Source organism: Phragmites australis, chromosome 4 (genome assembly GCF_958298935.1).
Source record: "Phragmites australis chromosome 4, lpPhrAust1.1, whole genome shotgun sequence".
NCBI classification, from domain to species: domain Eukaryota; kingdom Viridiplantae; phylum Streptophyta; class Magnoliopsida; order Poales; family Poaceae; genus Phragmites; species Phragmites australis.
In genome coordinates this window covers 31435733-31455748 of record NC_084924.1, presented here as the reverse complement: position 1 = coordinate 31455748, position 20016 = coordinate 31435733, and the positions used below count along the sequence as shown (strand labels likewise).

The window sequence follows — 20016 nt, the reverse complement described above, 5'->3', positions numbered from 1 at the left end:
AGAGTCACATAGGGATGTGATTAGCAAGGCGTTGCTTACCTATGTCACTAAGTTTCTAGCAGTGATGCCAAAGCTCACTAGAACTTAGTTGAATATGGATCTTGATCCTCTATATGTTGTTAGAGGGAAAACACATATAGTGGAGTATCTTTTGTTAAATTGTTTAATAGAAGATTCACATAGGCATAGTGCTGAACCTGCATTTTCTGTTGTAGATCATGGCACCGGCCGCTAGTAACACTTCCAGTTTTAATTTGCGATCGATTCTTGAAAAAGAGAAGCTTTCTGGAACAAACTTTATTGATTGGTATAGAAATCTGAGAATTGTTCTCAAACAAGAGAAAAAGGAATATGTTCTAGAGGTCCCCTATCCTGATGAACCAGCTGATAATGCTCCTGCCGCGGATCGGAGGGCTTATGAGAAGCACACCAACGATTCACTGGATGTTAGCTGCCTCATGCTTGCCTGTATGTCCTCTGAGCTTCAGAAGCAATATGAGAACAGGGATGCCCATGATATGATTGTTGGACTCCGAGGCATGTTTGAGAACCAAGCTCGGGCCGAGAGGTACAACACCTCAAAGTCCTTGTTTGCGTGCAGGTTAACAGAAGGCAGTCCAGTCAGTCCTCATGTGATCAAAATGATTGGTTACATTGAAAGCCTGGAAAAACTTGGTTTTCCCCTTAGCCCTGAGTTGGCTACGGATGTAATTCTCCAGTCGCTCCCTGCGAGCTTCGAGCCGTTCATTTTGAACTTTCATATGAACAGCATGGAGAAAAGCATGGCTGAATTGCATGGGATGCTAAAAACTGCTGAGGAAAGCATTAAGAAGAGCTCTAGTCATGTGATGATGGTTCAAAAGGATAGCAAGAAGAGAAAGCGCAAGGACAAGGCTAAAACTTCGGATGAGATCTCGAGTTCTAAGCCTAAACCTGTTGGAAAGCCCAAGGCTGGCCCTGCCGCTTCTGACACTTGCCACCACTGCCATAAGACTGGTCATTGGCGGAGGAACTGCAAATTGTACTTGGAAGAACTCAAAAAGAAGAAGGGAAGTAAGACTTCATCTTCAGGTATAAATGTTATTGAAATTAATCTTGCTACTCGTCCTGATGATTCATGGGTATTTGATACCGGATCAATGATTCATACTTGCAAATCGTTGCAGGGACTGAAAAGGACTAGGAAGTGTGCAAGAGGCGAACTGGATGCTCGCGTCGGCAATGGTGCAAAAGTTGCTGCGTTGGCCGTTGGCGTTTACTCCTTATCGCTACCCTCAGGATTAGTTTTGGAATTAAATAATTGTTATTATATTCCTGCCTTGGGCAAAAACATTATCTCTTCTTCATGTTTGGAAGAAGACGGTTATGAATTCATAATAAAGAACAAGTGTTGTTCGATATTTTTGAATGGTATGCTCTATGGTAATTGTCCATTAGTAAATGGATTATATATATTGGATCTTGTGGATATAACTATCTATAACATTGATACAAAGAAGCCTCGGCTTAATGATTTGAATCCCACTTTTGTTTGGCATTGTCGATTAGGTCATATAAATGAGAAGCGTATGCAGAAGCTCCATAAAGATGGTCTTCTACATTCATTTGATTTCGAATCATTTGATACATGCGAGTCTTGTTTACTTGGCAAGATGACTAAGACGCCTTTCACTGGTCGAAGTGAGAGGACAAATGAATTATTGGCCCTAGTACATACAGATGTATGTGGACCGATGAGTTCTACAGCTAGAGGTGGTTTTCAGTATTTCATTACTTTCACCGATGACTTTAGTAGATATGGTTACATCTACCTAATGAGGCACAAGTCTGAATCCTTTGAAAAGTTCAAGGAGTTCCAGAATGAAGTACAAAATCATATAGGCAAGACAATTAAATTTCTGCGATCAGATCGTGGAGGTGAATATTTGAGCCATGAATTTGGTGATCATCTAAGGCAATGTGGAATCGTTCCACAATTGACTCCACCGGGCACGCCACAATGGAATGGGGTGTCCGAGCGGAGGAACCGAACTTTGTTAGACATGGTCCGGTCGATGATGAGCCAATCTGATCTTCCATTGTCCTTCTGGGGATACGCTCTAGAAACTGCTGCTTTCACGTTAAACAGGGTTCCATCTAAGGCTGTAGAGAGGACACCATATGAGATATGGACCGGGAAGCGTCCCGGATTGTCTTTCCTTAAGATATGGGGTTGTGAGGCTTATGTAAAACGTTTGTCGTCTGATAAGCTCACTCCCAAATCTGATAAATGCTTCTTTGTGGGGTATCCTAGGGAAACCAAAGGATATTATTTCTATAACCGGGAAGAAGGCAAAGTGTTTGTCGCCCGGAATGGTGTCTTTCTTGAGAAAGAGTTTCTCGCGAAGAGAGTTAGTGGGAGCACGGTGCAACTCGAAGAAATTCGGGAACCACTTGAAAGTGTTTCAGCTCCTATTGAACCACAACTCGGTATGCAAGATGTTGCAGAACCTGTTGTCGAGACACCAGCCCCACGTCGGTCGGAAAGGTTCAGTCGTGCACCCGAGCGGTTTATGTTCCTAACCACGGGGCAGCGTGACATATTATTGTTGGACAATGATGAACCTAAGACTTACTCGGAAGCAATGGTGGGACCAGACTCCGAAAAATGGCTTGGAGCCATGAGATCCGAGTTAGAATCCATGAGAGAAAACCAAGTTTGGAACTTGGTCGATCCACCTGATGGTGTGAAAACTATCGAGTGTAAATGGGTTTTTAAGAAAAAGATAGACGTTGATGGAAATGTTCACATCTATAAGGCACGATTGGTGGCGAAAGGTTTCAGGCAAATTCAAGGTGTTGATTATGATGAAACGTTTTCGCCCGTCGCAATGCTAAAGTCTATTCGGATTCTCCTAGCAATTGCTGCATATTTCGACTATGAGATATGGCAAATGGATGTCAAAACGGCTTTCCTTAATGGAAACCTAAGTGAGGATGTGTACATGACACAGCCTGAAGGTTTTGTCAATCCGAAAAATGCTGGGAAGATTTGCAAGCTGCAAAAGTCCATCTATGGACTAAAGCAAGCTTCTCGGAGTTGGAATCTTCGTTTTGATGAAGTGATCAAAGGGTTTGGTTTCATCAAGAATGAAGAAGAGCCTTGTGTTTACAAAAGGACTAGTGGGAGCGCACTTGTGTTTCTGGTCTTATATGTGGATGACATATTATTGATCGGAAATAATATTCCAATGCTCAATGCTGTCAAATCTTCATTGCAAAAGAGTTTTTCAATGAAAGATTTAGGAGAGGCAGCATACATATTGGGCATAAAGATCTATAGAGATAGGTCGAAAAGACTAATCGGATTAAGCCAGAGCACGTACATTGACAAGGTATTGAATCGGTTCAATATGCAAGATTCCAAGAAAGGTTTCTTGCCAATGTCACATGGCATCACTCTCAGCAAGAATCAATGTCCTAAGACATCTGATGAGCTCGAGAGGATGAGTGCGATCCCGTATGCTTCTGCTATCGGGTCCATCATGTATGCTATGTTTTGTACACGCCCAGATGTCTCCTATGCTCTAAGTGTTACGAGCAGATATCAATCGAACCCAGGTGAATGTCACTGGGCTATAGTAAAGAGTATCCTCAAGTACATGAGAAGAACTAAGGATATGTTCCTAGTCTATGGAGGTGAGGATGAGCTCGTTGTAAATGGTTACACCGATGCTAGCTTCCAAACCGACAAGGACGACTCGAGATCGCAGTCTGGTTTTGTGTTCTGCCTCAATGGAGGTGCGGTGAGTTGGAAGAGTTCCAAGCAAGAAACGGTTGCTGATTCCACAACGGAGGCCGAGTATATCGCAGCTTCGGAAGCTGCAAAAGAGGCTGTTTGGATCAGAAAATTTGTTTCTGAGTTAGGTGTGGTCCCTAGTGCGTCCAGTCCAATGGACCTCTATTGTGACAATAGTGGTGCCATTGCACAAGCCAAGGAGCCTAGGTCGCACCAGAAGTCCAAGCACATACTTCGGCGCTATCACCTCATTCGAGAGATTATTGATAGAGGTGATGTAAAGATATGCAAGGTGCACACGGATTCGAATATTGCTGATCCGTTGACGAAGCCTCTCCCACAGCCCAAGCATGAGGCACACTTGAGCTCTATGGGTATTAGATACTTGCGGGATAGACTCTAGTGCATGTGAGAGAATGTGTTCTGTCTATGCTAATGTACTTTTGGATAATTGTTATCTGGTTCCATGAATAATTATCATTTACATTGATCAGCAAGTATGTGACTTGTTTGTGAAACTCTTTGTTTTTATGATGTTATTCTAAATAGTCCCTAATCTCATATCATTGTGTGGGACAATAATGATTTATAGATTAGCACATTTGACTGAATGATGATCATGTTTCACGGATCATAGATATGGAGATATCAAATCAGTAATGTGGACACATGTTAGAGAACATGATGTTGGATAGACCCACCCTGAGATACTGCTGGGATTGTTATTTTTAATGTGCCATCAGTTGTTATCTCAAATGGTGTACCTACAGAATCCTTTGACCTGAGATCATCATTGATTCCAGAATGTGTAGTAACACACTTAGGGGCTTCCAAACGCTATTCCGTAACTGGGTAGTTATAAAGGTTGCTTTCGGGTATGTTATGAAACATGTCGTGGGATGTGAGTGATCAAGATGGAATTTACCCCTCCTAAATAACGGGAGAGATATCTCTGGGCCCCTCGAGGTAGTTGGATTGGAAAGTGCATGGCCATGCCAATGTGATTAAAGAGTTAATCATGGTGAATCCACTACTTGATCGAGTGAATGGTCGAGCTATCACAAGGGTGGCACGAATCTCGCCTTGAGCTTGACTGGTATCGTGTGGTAAAGGGATTGGTGCATGAGTATATCAAGGTTCAGCTGATATGATCTTTGTGTGCATTCGGGAGTCAATATGTCCTGCTAGGTACCGCTATTGACTTGCAATTCGGAAAAGGGTTTCCGGATAGCGGCCGTTTACACATGAACCTAACGGGTCACACACTTAAGGGGATGGAATATAAAACTTGTGCTGACTCTAGTGCAAGTGGGAGATTGTTGGTAATATGCCCTAGAGGCGATCGAGTTTGCGGATTGGATCTGCTAATGGGCTTTAATGTTGATTAAAGGACCATTAGGGTTTAGAGTCATAATGGGCTTTAATGTTGATTAAAGGCCCATTAGCGTGCTCTATATAAGAATAGGCAGGGGCCAAGGCGCATGGTGTTCTTTAGAAACCCTAGCCGCCTCCTATTCCCGAACTCCCTTCGAAACCCTAGCCGGGCGCGCGGTGCTAGCACACCGGCGCACGGCGATTCCATCCTTGTACGTGTGGATACCGTGGAGGCGCTGCTACTATTGCGGTGCTGATCTACTCGGGAGTACTCGGGACGTACCCGCGAGTACTCGGAAGGTGCTCGGGACGTGCTCGGGACGAGGTTGACGATCGACTACTTGACGCGCACGACGTTGGATTGGTCTGCTCCAACTCTTCTTCCGCTGCACTGCTCGTCAAGTGGTAACGATTCATGATCCCCTACTCGCATGGCTTCCTGGTTGAATGCGGTAGAGAAAATTTATTTTGTGCTAGCGTAGCCTACCCGCAACCCTTCAGTACTTATCTAGCACACCAACCAACATGGAGATCCAGGAAAATGAAGGCCCACTGAGAAGAATTCAAGGAAGAAACAACCTCCCCTTAACGCGGCTATTGTATTGTCTCCTCGAGCAAAGGTAGCCAAGCATCCTCCGCATCGCGAATCCAACCCTTCTCCACAAAAGACTTGATGTGCTCATCGGTTGCACCAGCTAGCTCCAAAGTATGGAGTCAAAGGAGTCGTGGCACTCGCATGTTGTAGCTTGGTCTTCGCCATCTCACAAAGGGAGGATGAAACGAACATCTAAGAAGACGAACAAAGCTACACTCGGAGGGTATGAGTTGAAGGGAGAAGAGTAGCATGAGAAGAAGATGGTGTAAGCAACAAAAGAATTACCATAAGGGGGGAGGGGTAACTCATATATATACCCATCCGATACCCAAGATGTGGCACCAAAAAAACCTAGTGCACGATAGAGCACGTCATTGCACGTACGGCTTGTTAAAGCACGCCACATGTCCTTACACACGGGGCCCATAACATCAATGTCACGTACGCACGATGAGAAAATCATGGAATGTGGGAGCGACATGTGGCAACAAGACATGGGACCACATAACACCTTAAAAGTGGCCGTGCCATTGAACAGAGCCATAATGGCGTATGACGTTGGTACTGAGACGCTAGAGATTCCATGGGGACTTGCAACTGTCGCCACTTAGTGCCAAGTGACGTGACTATTTGCCTCCTAAAATTGGCTTAATCCACAGCTTATAAATACGGACTCGCCATCATAACTCTCACTATTCACGCTGGCTAGCTTTCCATCCCCTTTTAGCCATTAACGCCAAAAAAAACTGTACTAAATCTCGATGGAAGTAGTCATGGACTAGGCGGAACTCCCATGACCAGCCCTTCGAGCCAACGTTGACTGTCTCGACGAGCTGAAGGACTTCGTGTCATTCAGGGCAGTCTACTCCAAGTGGCGTCGCATCATCCGTCACGAGGAGCACTCGCAGTTTGTCCCGTGGATCCTCCGGACCGATGAAGTGCACAAGTCAGGCGAGGTCTCATTCTATTTTCTCACAGAGGAGCAGATCATCACCATGTGTGTCCCATCATTTAAAGGGTGTAAAACAAGGATCAAGACCTTCGAGGGGAGCTACCTAATAGGGTTCGACAGCGATGATGGATCCATAAGGGTCGCAAACCGGCTGACAGGAGAAGCACTCGTGCTGCCTCAGCTCCTGGAGTGGGCTCGCTACTAGAACCCGAAGGGTTTCTTCATATGCCCGAAGTCGGGGGCCGAACCAAGAAGGATCATCATCATCTACGCATGCTGCAACTACTACCTAACGATCAGAGAACGCCTCAAGGAGGCATCATGGTGATGGGTCGGTAGCGCAGGCGACTTGGTATCGAGCCAACAGAGGACCTATGGCGAGCATATGGCCCAAAGGGGGAGAAGTGCATTTGAGTAAGGGGCCATGTACTCCTCTTGCGAAGTGATGAACCACAAATCCCACCACCTGACAACATCCATTAGATGTCACCCCCGCAAGCGCCGGTTAACTTCGAGGACCAGAACGTGCTCAACGATGGGCATTAGAACCTGGCATGTGCACATGGTGGAATCCGACCCCTAGAGCTCCATGGGAATATCGTATTGCAGAGCTGGGATAATACATGGTACATCTTCGAGAGGGATAGAGACCTCGCAGGCCTCCGCAAAGGCTGTATCAACTTCCTCAGCTGGGTCGATGGCAATGGAGGGGCTTAGTATTACGTATGGCAGTGGGAAATCGCTATGAACGCCCCAGCCATTGTTCAAGCCACACCCGTAGAGCACCAATGGGCACCAGACACTTGATTCGTGCCGAGCCTGAAGTAACGCGACGGGACATAGAAGAAAAAAAATCTTCAGCCATTGTTCAGGCCACACCCGTAGCGCACCAATGGGCACCAGACACTTGATTCGTGCCGAGCCTGGAGTAACGCGACGGGACATAGAAGAAAAAAATCTACCAGGCGTGCACCGAATAGATATTTTGAATAGTTCCTGAAGGGGTAGTATTATGAACAATATTAACAAGCAATCGAAAGGCTTATGTCATCGCGTGAAGGGTTTATTTTGTTACTACAACAGGGCACGGAGGGCTATCCCCATAATATATATGTGCACTTCCTTTCTTATATATAACATGAACCAACTTGCTGTTTTTTGGATTTGACATCAGCCAGCCGAACGAGGCCGAGAGAGGGGTATCACCCTACTTTCTAAAGATTCTCGATTTCAGCCCCCCAAAGTCAGGACCAAAACCGCAAAGGGGCTACTATTAGGGGAATGGTACCGCATAGGCCCCGTTCTTTGATTCCGTCCACAATAGTAAACCAAAAAGGCAAAGTAGCAGCGCTAACGTAAAAGCATAGATGTTTCCTTTTACGCTCCACAAGAGTTATGCTCGAGAAGACACAACAAAGCCCTGGGAACGAAGCCCATGCGTGATAACCGAAGGGCAGAAGTGGTACCGAAGCCCAAGGGCCAAAGCCCGAGGGTGAGAGCATAACGAAGAAGGCGGTGAAGCGAAGGTTCATTGGAGAAGAAGCTAGTACACCGATCAGAACCTAGTCGATGAGTCGCCGAAGGGAGATCGCCAGCGTCCCCGGGAGTGGTCTCGGTTTGGGCCCATTAGGACACGTGTCAGGGTCAGATCGCATAAGGCACTATAGGCGCACATTGACTGTAATACTAAAAATATTCTAGAATATTTCTGAGGGTTAGAAAGAATATTTCTGTAGATAAGAAGTAAATATATAATGATCACGTGGTGGCTGAGATATGCATAAAAATACCCTTCCTTGTCTGATGTAACAGGAGAAGAATAGTTATCACACTCATAACTACACGCATTGTTCTCTGTGTTGAGATTTCAACCCCAACACCGTTATTGATGGGTTGATATAACAGCGGAGCTGGTATGCAAAATAGTTTTTTTGTTCACTGCAGTTTGCAGGATGCTCTCTTGCATTCCTACATCGCTATGACGTGTAGATGGATGCGTATACTCCGTGTTGTTGTCACGCTCTGTCTAGCGGTCGTGATCTTCCGCTGTAGCACAGAAGCCCGCGGACGGCAATGGACAGCTCCATCCTGTGATGAGCAGCAGCTCACAGGAAATTCCAAACCAGGAACGGAACGCCTGCCGTCTCGTGGCCATTCTTCTGTTTGTTGATGGAGAGACGAGAGGAGATCGCGATTCGCAAATGGTCCTTTCGATAACAAGCCGCGAAGTTTCGTAGGAATGCGTCGATGAGGACTCCCCTAAACCAGCACGGATCAGGACAAGAGTGCATGGTATCACTGTCACCGTCGTTGTTGAAAATTCAGATTTGTACGTGTCCACTTGGTGATAAACTGTGCAAAACTGTAAGGTCAAGACCAACGTTCGTGATAAGATTTGATATTTATAGTAATTATTATAGCGACGACTAATTTAACAAGTGATTAGATAAATAGTACCATGATCAAACAAACAGTAATACAACAGGATAAACAGTGACCGACCAAACAAATAGTGCTAGACTAGGGGAACAGTAACTTCCGATCAGTGAACAGTGATTTTCAACCTAGATGTGCTGTTTTTGATATATTTTGTGGCCTAGAATTTTTTTTTACCAATAATCAAACCGAATATGAAACTCTATTGTTAGGATTAGAAATTTTGAGTTCTATGGGTGTGAAGAACATGGAGGTTTTTGGCGATTCGTTGCTAGTTGTGCAGCAAATTTTTGGTAATTATTAATGTTTCGACGAATCACTAAATAGTTATCTTGATAAGTGTCTAGACATCATTGCTGTTTTGAATGATTTTACTATCAATCATATGTCTAGAGGTCATAATTTTAGGGCTAATGATTTAGCACAATAAGCATCTGATTATCAAGTTAGTAGAGGTAAATTCTTTGTGATTGAAAAATTGATACTTGAAAGTGTTGATCTCTATATAGCTGAATATGAATTTTTGGGTTCGGTTGTACCTTCTTCATTGGGAGAGAATGTTGAAGTTGCTGAAATTGAAGATTAGAAAAAGCATCTCATTGATTAATTGAAAGATCCAAACAAGAGTGTTGATAGAAAGACTCGGTGACAAGTTTTTAAATATACATTGTTGAATGATGATTTATATCGCTGAACTGTGAATGATGTGCTTCTCGAATGCTTGGATTATGATGAAGCTAGAATTGCTATCGGAGAAGTGCATGAAGGCATATGTGGCACGCATCAATCAGTGCACGAGATGAAGTGGTTATTGAAGAGAGCTGATTTTTTAGTGGCCTACTATGCTTAATGATTGCTTCAGGTATTATAAAGAATGCGAGGTATGCCAAACGTTTGGTGATATCCAATTAGTTCCCGCTGCTATGATACATCATATTATCAAACCATGGCCGTTCCGAGGTTGGGGTTTGGATTTCATCGGCTAAATATATCCTCCGTCATCTAAAGGTCATCGCTTTATTTTGGTGGCTACTGATTATTTTACTAAGTGGACTGAAGTTATTCCTCTCAAGAACATAACACATAAGGAGGTAATTGACTTTATTTTAGAGCATATTGTTCATAGATTCGGCATTCAGCAGACTTTAACTACGGATCAATGTACTTCATTCATGTCACACCAGGTACATGAATTTACCGAATCATTAAAAATTAAGCTTTTTAATTCATCTTCTTATTATGCTCCGGCCAATGGTCATGCCGAGTCTAGTAATAAAATTTTGATTAAGCTTATCAAGAAGAAAATAGAGAAACATCCTAGGAGATAGCATGAAGTTTTATCGGAGGCTTTGTGGGTACATCGTTTATCTAGATATGGTGCCACTAAAGTAACATCGTATGAATTTGTTTATAGACAATAAACTGTTTTACCTGTTGAAGTAAATCTTAATACTTTGAGATTGGCTGAGCAGAATAACCTGCCGGCTGTGGATTATTATGATCTAATGATGAACATGATTGATTAAGTGAAGGATGAAAGGTTGAAGGCTTTGTGACGGATGGAAGGTAAAAGTAAAGTTATTTCAGATTAGTGATCTTGTGTGGTAGACTATTTTACCTGTAGGATCGAAAGACAACAAATTTGGCAAATGGTCTTCGAGTTGGGAAGGTCCATACATAATTGTAAGTATCGTCCCTGAAAATTATTATCTGCTAGAAAGTTTGCAAGAAGAGAAATTGTTTAAAGCTATTAATGGACAATACTTGAAGAAATTTTATCCTAGTGTATGACAAGATGCTTAGGAGAAATATGGCCGATGTATTGGTTACCATCATCCTAGAGGGTATTCATGACCGATATCTTGATCATTGTCCTAAGAAAGGTAGATGGGAGATTATATGTTTTTTAGTGAGCAAGCTTCAAAAAAAAACAGGAGGGCATATGTTGATGATAAGATTTGGTATTTATAGTGACCATTGCAGCAACGACTAGCTTAATGAGGCGACCAGATGAATAATACCGTGACCAGATGAACAATACCGTGATCGGATGAACAGTGACCGACAAGGCAAATAGTGCTCGATCATGTGAACAATAACTTTTGACTAGTGAACATATTTCTGACCAGTGAACAATGATTTCAGACCAGCAAACACGATCAGTGGTCATGACCAATGACAAGGTGACTAGTTGTAATGCCCTAAAATTTTGGAAGGAAATTGGAAGTCGTTGTTTCTGGTTTTTTGGTATTGAATCGCTCTCGCCAGAAAAGAAAAGAGAAGAAATTAAGGCAAATTGCAGTAGTGTATTTCTTTTAAAATAGAGAAGCTTTAACCATGAGAGTGAGCTGAGCCAACCTGGGCTTGGACCGGTTAGCCTAGCCCCTCCCCCAAAGGCCCAGGCGCCCCCCCCCCCCCCCCTCTTTTTCCCCTCCACCCCGCCAAAACCCTAGTCGTCCCTCTACTGTACCGCCACCCCCCCCCCCCACTATTTCCCCTGTGGTGGCGTCGCCCAGTCCTACCCTAGAGTGGCTGCTGTTGCTGGAATCCGGCCAAGAAGAGGAGAAGAAGAGGGAGGGAAGGGCAGCAAGGAAAGCAAGGAGAAGAGGGGAAGAGGAGGTTTGGAGCTAGGGGATTTTGGGGTTTTCTTGCTGTGGTGCCCTAAGATAATAATTCCCCTGCTATTCTTCATGTTTTGGTTGATGATTATGGCTGGTAGATCTTGGTTTGAAAGGTTTTGGTTAGGGGAATTTATGGTTTGTGGTCGAACTGAGTGTTCTGCGCATAGGCAGATTGAGCAGTGTGTATTCTTGATATTTCGGTGACCTAGATGATTTTTTCTATGGAAGTTATCAACTATAAAGTTGTAGCTAATGTCGAAACCTAGGTACCAGTGAAATTTCAGATTTTTTGGCCATGTGGTTTAGGAGATATTGCTGTCTGAATCTGACTGTTGTACCTCTATCGAATTTCTGTCAGTGTTAAATCTATTCTGTTTTTGGGCATCTTAGTTGCCGAGCCAATTTTTCAGAATGCTAGAAGGTTGTAGAGGATTCATTAAGCTTTCCAATGGTGTGAACAATGCAATTTTTCATTGGTTGTAACTCTAGTTACGTTGTTCTGAACTTTTCTGCAATTAATGGTTGACAGATTTCGTTGTCGAAGTTCAGAACTTAATTAGGCCTTGTTAGAGATGTTTTATGTAGATCAGAATGATACAAAAGTTGAAGCTTGTGTTATGATCTACATGTACATAAAATTTTAGAATTTTTTGTTGCGTATTTCTGGAGATAAACAGGTTTGGGTGGCTGCTGTCTGAAATTGACGATAGGTTTCTAGAGCTGTTTTGCTATGTCATTTAGGAGACCTTAGAGGCATGAGAAAATTGTGTCGTCTCAATAAAAGTTGTAGCCCTTGTTCTATAGTTTCTGAAAATATATTCTTTTGCTATTATATTTGTGATAGAAAAATAGATACGAAAAAGATAAGTACTGCTGCTCCTGTCAAACTAATGCGTGTGTGCTGTTTTTGGTCGATATGTCTTGATTGAGGGTTTTGGGTGTAGGAGCACTTTGTTTTATGTATTTGCATGTTATGAGGAGTGTTGGTGCTGAGTTATGGTTATATTTAGGTGGTGGTTCTTCGTCTCACACTTGAAGTTGACTATTATCATCGGTAGAAGGCAAGTAAAAGTAGCTATATTGTTGCTACCGTTTTGACTTGTTATTTTCATCACCTACACCTTTATTTCAGAATCATGACAATTTAACTGTGATATAAACTTTATGTTATACTTTATGTGTAAGCATGTTTAATCATTGACTTATATCTATCCTTACGTTGCTACAATTCTTGTGAGCTATATTGTTATTTGACTTGAGGATGAAGTTGAAGTATTATTGGTAGTATACTTTAATGCAACTGCAGCATATTTCTACCACGTGCACTTGCATTTGCATATGCATTGGAAGTTATGTCGTAAAGATCACGACTGTACCGGTACACATCATACGTTGCTCGAGGAGGGGTGCGATGTAAAAGAAGACATATCATTGCATTCATATGCATTCTTGAAAATTAATAACATTTATATGTTATTGTGGATATGAAGTTACACATGTGGTTGTGATCTTTATTTGAAGTTATTATTTAATGTTGTTAATAATATCCTAACATGTCTTATGTCTTGAGAAAACTGTATTAAATCGATGCTTAATCAACTTATAGTTTAAATAACTTGTCAAAACAAGTTTGCTTGCTGGGATTTTATATCTCACCCTTGCATTACTCCTTCCAGGTATTTGATGCATGTCGTGAAGGGATGAGAATGTAGCAGCACATTTTGCACTTCATGCCTATATTTTTTTTATCATTGTGTTGTAATAATAAATAAAGTTTAGTCCTTAGAGTCGTACGTTTGAAGTTTAAAGTGTGGTGGTGAAGTTAAACTTAATATTTTCTTTTTGGTTCATGTTAGGATGTTTTATCCGTTATTGTGATAATCTGCATATCTTGTTTATCTGTGTTAATGTTTCCGCGATGCTTATTTTTATAGAGGAGATGCTGCCATTTTTTTTTAATTATTATGACAAGTTGTAGGTTGCGTAGTTTAGTGACATCCCAGGTTTTTAGCGGCTCTGGGGTGTTACACCAGTGACCATGGTTTGTTCTTGCAGTTGGTCTCCAGACAAATGGAAGAGTTGGTCGAATCTAAGAAGGCCGAAATACATTAAAATGTATTCGGTTAAATACATGGAAGTTTTACATGTTCAAATAAGAGATATATGTTTGTTATAGAAAGTTTAGAGATCAGGTAGGCATAGCCAAATCATATCTGTAAGTTTTGTTCAGTTTGAATTAGGAGTTCTGATCTCTTACGGCTAAAACCTGCTGCCCTTTAAATTTGAGAGGGTCATGACCAATTGAGGACATCAACCAATCGATCAAACACAATTTACATTATATTTAGTCTTTTTCTTAGCTCTTGTAGTCTCATTCTCTCTTCCCATCTATATTGCTTCTTGTTCTTGATCTTGACAACCAAGGACAAGTCGTCATTCACCCACACTTCGACAAGGTCCCTCCCGAGCATGGGTGACGATGAAGGTCCGATGATGCAGCACCACGACCAGGGCATCCTGGGTGCTGCTCGCCAGATATTGCATACAAGGTGCTCAGGGTGTTGGCGTGCCACGTTTTCGCGTCAACAACTAGTAAGTCTACTCGTCTAGTAGCGTGTGGGACAAGAGTAACAAAGAGCAAAACATCAACTACATCGACAAGAGCTGCTGCTCCTCTCCAGTCACTCAGCTGATGAGCATCCTAGGGCTCTTTTAGCTGAATACCTATCCATCCAGGCTTCTTTCTGAATATTTGTCATCATCTTTTCATTCCTGATTGTCATCCACACATTAGCAGATTCATAATATTGGTCAAGCAGACAGGGAAATCAATTTTTACGATCACATATAGGGTAATTGAAGGTGTATCTAGTCTCTAAGTATGATTTTGATAATTAATGATAATATTTATGAACTAATAATTATATTAAAAATTGTCAGTAGGCTATTCCATAGGAGATGCATAAGTGATAAATCATGAATTCGTTGAGAAATTCCATGATCAAAGAAATGTATCGATGTTATTCAACTATAGGGATGCTCATGAGATAAAAGAGAAACTCAAGAAGAGTGATGATAAATGTTGATAAGTGTGGATGTTAAGTCACTTGTAGAGATTAAGTAACTAAATATATGAGATTGACAGTTGAATTTTATGGACTAACCTATATGCTTGAGAGTGAGTGAGATTAGGTTCCATATGAATATGATAATAAGAGTGAACGTCAAGTTACTTATGAAGATCAAGTGACTTAAAGTATAAAGTTATCAATTAAATTTTATGGACTAACTCATGTATTTTATATTTGAGAGTGAGTTGGGGTTAGGTTCTATAATATGAAAGAGCAAGATCAAGATAAATTTAGTGGATAACTTATATGCTTGATGCTTGTTGTGCATGTCTTGATGGTGAACTAAATGAATATGATGCGAAGAGTGAAATCTCCTATACTTGGTGTATGGGAAGCTATCAAGAGGGCTTTATTAAGCTTCCGGAGATTAGGTAAAGATCAAGATGGAAGCAAGGATAATCATCATCATCAAGAGAAGAGGAGTTGATAACAAGCTTTGAAGAGCTATGATAAGTCAAGGCTTTGATGATGTGTTCGTCAAGTCCGATAGTATTGCTCACGATCAAGATAAATGTATAACTAGAATATATTTTCTAGTTTTGTTGGTCTCAATAAGTTTGGTGGGAGTCTGATTATAGGATCGGTAGCCATACTATCAAGAGGATCTGCCAAAAGCATTGCACAATTGTTGTGTCGAGTGCTCAAACTACGTGCTTAGTGCAGGATGGGTTTTTGTGGAGAGTTCATTTCAGATGTAACCTTTTGTTGTTGTTAGCCTTAGTGATGAAAAGTGGTTGTGGTCAAACCTTAGTTATGTTTGGCATGTTTTATGTGGTACCTAGTTATTTTAGGGGGATTAAGCTTTGTACAATGAGTGGAAGTGTCCGAATTAGCTTTCGGAGTGTTTCTAGTTTTAATCCAATGTGGTTGAGATCATAAAATCAGTTGGGATGTGTATCCCTTTGATTAAGCTTTCTATATAGTCCGAGATTATCGAAATCATACATCAGATTCAAAAGTTATCGATATTTTTCTGAGTGTTAGTTGTGCTGATTGGATGTTCCAATCCTGATTTTAGAATTTCCGATCCCATTGGAACATCCGTGATAGTCAAACACAGGGTTCTCATGTTCGGATGGATTTTGGATCTGATGTTCTGATCCTAGTATCGGAAGGTTCGATATGTGGTTTTTAGTAGATCTGGGAGTGAGTTTCGCCTGGATTCGATCGTTGGGATTTATGGGATCGAAAGTTCTTATATGTGCAGTTTGTGTCCAATAACTTGTTTTTCAAAGTCGGGGTATAAATACCCCTTAGGCTCCTTATGTGGGGCTAGATGCTTGGCTCCTTTTATGGTGCTTGTGAGAGATGTTAGAACTTAGTATTCTATTTTTGAGTGCTCCCCTTCCATGTCTATCAAGAATTTATGATAATCAAGCCTTTGTGACCTAGTGAGTATAGAGTGAGGTGTGTGGAGCTTAGGTTGCTCGCATGTGTTGTATTAGTTACGTGTGTTTGAACACTCAGTATTGATCATACACGAGTTCAAGAGTTTGTTACTCTTGAAGATCATTGTCTCCTATACAGCTTAGTGGTGGATTACCGATGATCTACTTAAGTGAAGAATGTAAGGAGGTCTAAAAGTGGTAGCGAAACTCACCATCTTGAGAGTGGAGAAAGAGTTGGTCATAATAAAAATAAGGAGTGCATCGTATAACCTCGTGAGAAAAAAGGGTTAAAAGAGACGCCGGTCAAATATGACCGAACTTCCTTAACAGGATCTTAGGACATCAGTGGATACTTAAACTTCAGTAACAAATTATTTATCTCTTTATTTTCTTACTCTTGTGTATTATAATGATTTAATTGCTTGTATGCTTAGTTATATGTGCATTGAGTTAAATTCATAATACTCAATCTAGTTGTTTTACCTGCATCAGAACATCCAATTGTCATATACCGAAACATTCGACCCGGAGATCAGAGCATCCGATTAGCATATATCGGAACATCCTATTGGTTTTAATCGGATGATCGGATATTCCAATTAGAGTTTCTTGCATATCTTGTTAAAATTGAATAATCTTTATCACCTAATATTGTAACCTTAACATTTGTTTAGAATGATTATACAGTAATTGAGACTAGCATATTTTGATTTTCACCTGAGAAAAATCTATTATTTTATTTCCACTACTAGTTTAAACCAGCTATAAAAAAAATAATGAATTATTCAAAAGCGCTTATTCACCCTCTCCAGACGATATCATTATCATTTCAGTGACAAGGCACAAAATTCTTCGTTGCTTTCCAAAATATTGCATGCATCAGAGAAACACATGCGTCATTGGCTAAGCAAGTAAGGTCATACTCGATGGAAGTCTAATAAGATTTTAAGTACACAACAAGTAGTTCAGGAAAGCAGTGGGCACCAACACTCGACTCAATACAAGAACCGCTCTGCGCCTCATTGGCTGAATAACGTTGACTTCAATGGAACCCCAAACTAGTGAATATTTTGTAGTCAATTCATGTCTATAAATTTAGAATACTTTTTCATATGCAAAACGTTTTAAACTTGATAGACTATAAGAATAAAAAAAATGAGAAAGACACTGTTATCTAACCTAGACATGCTTGAATTGATGGCATAAACGAGTGGTCCAATGTTATGCAGGAGCTTCAAAGACCTCCTAAGATGAGCTGCTCATCTAAATGACAGGTCGTTTGGCTTCATGCCTCCATTATTATCAGATCATGCCTACATCTTAAACTTTTCTGGTAACGGTGATCTTTTTTAATGCCTGTGGATAATTAGCAGAATATGCATTGTGCAGTCACAGCAAAAAATTAGCAGAACATGGGCAAATAGTAACCATACTACCATAGTCCCTTCTAAAAAAGAGTTGAATAGACATTAGGCTTATAATTGTATGCAAGCTCAAAAGTAAACAAAATCGAGTAGCTATGAAACTGTAGCAAAATAATATACTTGCACGAAAAACATTATGTGGCGGTGGCGATCATAACAAGCCATACAATACAGATTGCGCAGTAAGATCCCACACATAAAAGCCCATTAGAGCAGCATATTAACTAAAACAGTATTGTGAACTCCAGCCAGATTACCAGACTAGTCTAACGAGAACTAGAGCTAGAACTTGACGGGCGGAAAGGCCACATGAACGAGAACAGGTTCCTTCGACGCCCATTGGTTCTCCCACGAGTGCTTGAACTACTTGAGCTTTGGCTTTGGCTGATCGATCTTGAGCGTGAGAAACTTGCTCGTGAGAAACTTGCTCCAGTAGAATCCTGTGTTGGCAGCTCATCACGGCAAACAGGGCAGGAATTATGTTGCTCTAGCCAAGGAACTATGCAGTCGGAGTGGTATAAATGCTTGCATGGCATCTCTCTCGCTTCTGAACTCAACTCGAACTTCTCCTTACAGACAGGGCAGTGTGAGTCTCCACTGAGATGCCTTTGAGCGATCTTAACAATGGGCATAGCATCAATCGAGGACTGGGCGGCAGGTGGTGGTCCTCGACGATCATTCTGAGTCAACTGCTCAATGAGATCATCCAATCCAGGTCCAACAAAGTAGTCTGCAATGTTTGCCCTCCGCATGCCAACACCACGCCGTCCATTAATGAACATGTCGAAACCATTGTCCTCTGAGAGATGACCAGGGAGCTGGCCCCGGAAGAGCAACCATGGCCCTGAGCCAAACTCCATTTCCAGGTCAGAAATTATGTTTGGCCTTCCTCTGACATCAACCTCCCTATTCATCCCCGCCATACCATGTCGCATCACGGTGGAGATTGCCTCCATGATCCCGAACCTTGGGTCACGATGGAAATCGGGATCCATCTCAATGAAGTGGCTCATGAGAGCATCCACATCATCCATTTCAGCCACAAATCCGGAATCACAGTAGGGGCACACCATCTCCCGGCCATGAGGTCTCACCCGCTGTCTGCATTGGTAGCACCAGTATGATTGTCTACCACCTGACATGTCGTCTAGTTGATGTACCGCCTGCGGACACCCAACGGTGAGTCGAACCTCCTCTGCACTGCAGAGGTGACAAAATTTCCAGGACCTGAGCACGAAGCTCCAATGGGAACGGACATATAAGCATATTAAATTTCAAACACAACTTAAATGATCCAACTACACCATGTACACAAACTCCCACAACGACCCAATATGAGTAAGTCAATAAGAACTAAGGTCGGAACCATAAAATTCACGATCAACCCAAAAAGACTTGACTCGCTAGTCACTACCCGAGATTTTTTTTAAAAAAAAGAGAGGAAGTTTTGCAGATAAGAAGATATAATAATTCACTTTAGAATGAACTGTTTGTTTTAAATATATATACAATTATGTGAATTTCCGCGCAACTCTTCCAAATGAATTAAATAAGTGTCCTCTTTACTATCTAAAGACAAAGGTTTGAACTTTCCGCGACACAAATTAGTGGACTTTGCCATTTACAATAGAAACTAGTGGAAAAAAAAATTCTCCCACCCACTTTCAAAACGATCTCATGCCTCTCTTCCCCCGATTTTTCTTCAATAGGAAGGCAGCGAAAGAAGAGGGGAGAGGCAAGACAATTTATTCCATACGTAAATAGGTTTTTTTTATTTGATTCTAGACTACTCGCACTCGATGTGTTCCTGAATACAGTAAAAACCTGTAAAAAATGAAACTGCGCAAACCCCCGAAATTTGCGGTAAATAAACTGCACCAGCACCTCAATTGAGTACACAGCAGTCTCTACGGTGCAGCGCGTAAGATCGGTTCGTCGATCGATCTCGCGCGCTTAAGAACAACAGCAAGAAAACCTAATCGAAACACGGATGGAAGTACGAGTTGGATTCGTGGGGCACCACGTACCACACCAACCCCACAACAAACTGAATGGGGAGAGAGGGAGGGAGGGAGAAAGATATGGATCGATGACACTGAGCAGAAAACTAACTCCTGGAACATGATTGAATCCACGCAAGAAAACTGGGATCGCTTACCAGCAAAAGAAGAAACCGAGGATCTCCGCCCCAGCCCACCACAAGGAGGGAGGAGCGGCACCAGAGGGGAAGAGGCGAGAAGGAGCGGAGCGGAGGAAGCGAGGGACTCCGCCACGAACAGGGGCGGAAATGCGGAGTAGTAATAGAAAGGCACGGGGC

General features: G+C 41.9%; 2 protein-coding genes across 5 annotated transcripts; one reads left to right on the top strand and one right to left on the bottom strand.

Annotated features, from left to right (window-relative positions):
• The first annotated feature begins 580 nt into the window (after positions 1-580).
• Positions 581-1277, top strand: LOC133914323 (uncharacterized). The gene is made up of 2 exons (XM_062357441.1): positions 581-1071; positions 1167-1277. The coding sequence occupies exons 1-2, from the start codon at positions 642-644 to the stop codon at positions 1181-1183; spliced, it is 447 nt and encodes a 148-aa protein (XP_062213425.1). The 5' UTR covers positions 581-641; the 3' UTR covers positions 1184-1277.
• Positions 1278-17789: 16512 nt separating this feature from the next.
• LOC133916104 (probable E3 ubiquitin-protein ligase RHC1A) lies at positions 17790-20016 on the bottom strand. 4 transcript variants are annotated; one of them, XM_062359613.1, is made up of 2 exons: positions 19858-20016; positions 17790-18899 (listed from the first exon to the last, which is right to left on the bottom strand). In XM_062359613.1, exon 2 carries the CDS (start codon positions 18839-18841, stop codon positions 17966-17968), a length of 876 nt encoding a protein of 291 aa, XP_062215597.1. In that variant the 5' UTR covers positions 18842-18899; positions 19858-20016; the 3' UTR covers positions 17790-17965. The 4 variants fall into 4 exon arrangements, with proteins under 4 accessions (XP_062215597.1, XP_062215600.1, XP_062215598.1 ...); XM_062359616.1 differs by having other exon boundaries at positions 17790-18862; positions 19858-20011; XM_062359614.1 differs by having other exon boundaries at positions 17790-18926; positions 19858-20008.

Excerpts from the sequence above, each read along its gene's own strand:
- LOC133914323 (XM_062357441.1), top strand. The coding sequence starts at position 642 with ATGATTGGTTACATTGAAAGCCTGGAAAAACTTGGTTTTCCCCTTAGC.
- LOC133916104 (XM_062359613.1), bottom strand. The coding sequence starts at position 18,841 with ATGTCAGGTGGTAGACAATCATACTGGTGCTACCAATGCAGACAGCGG.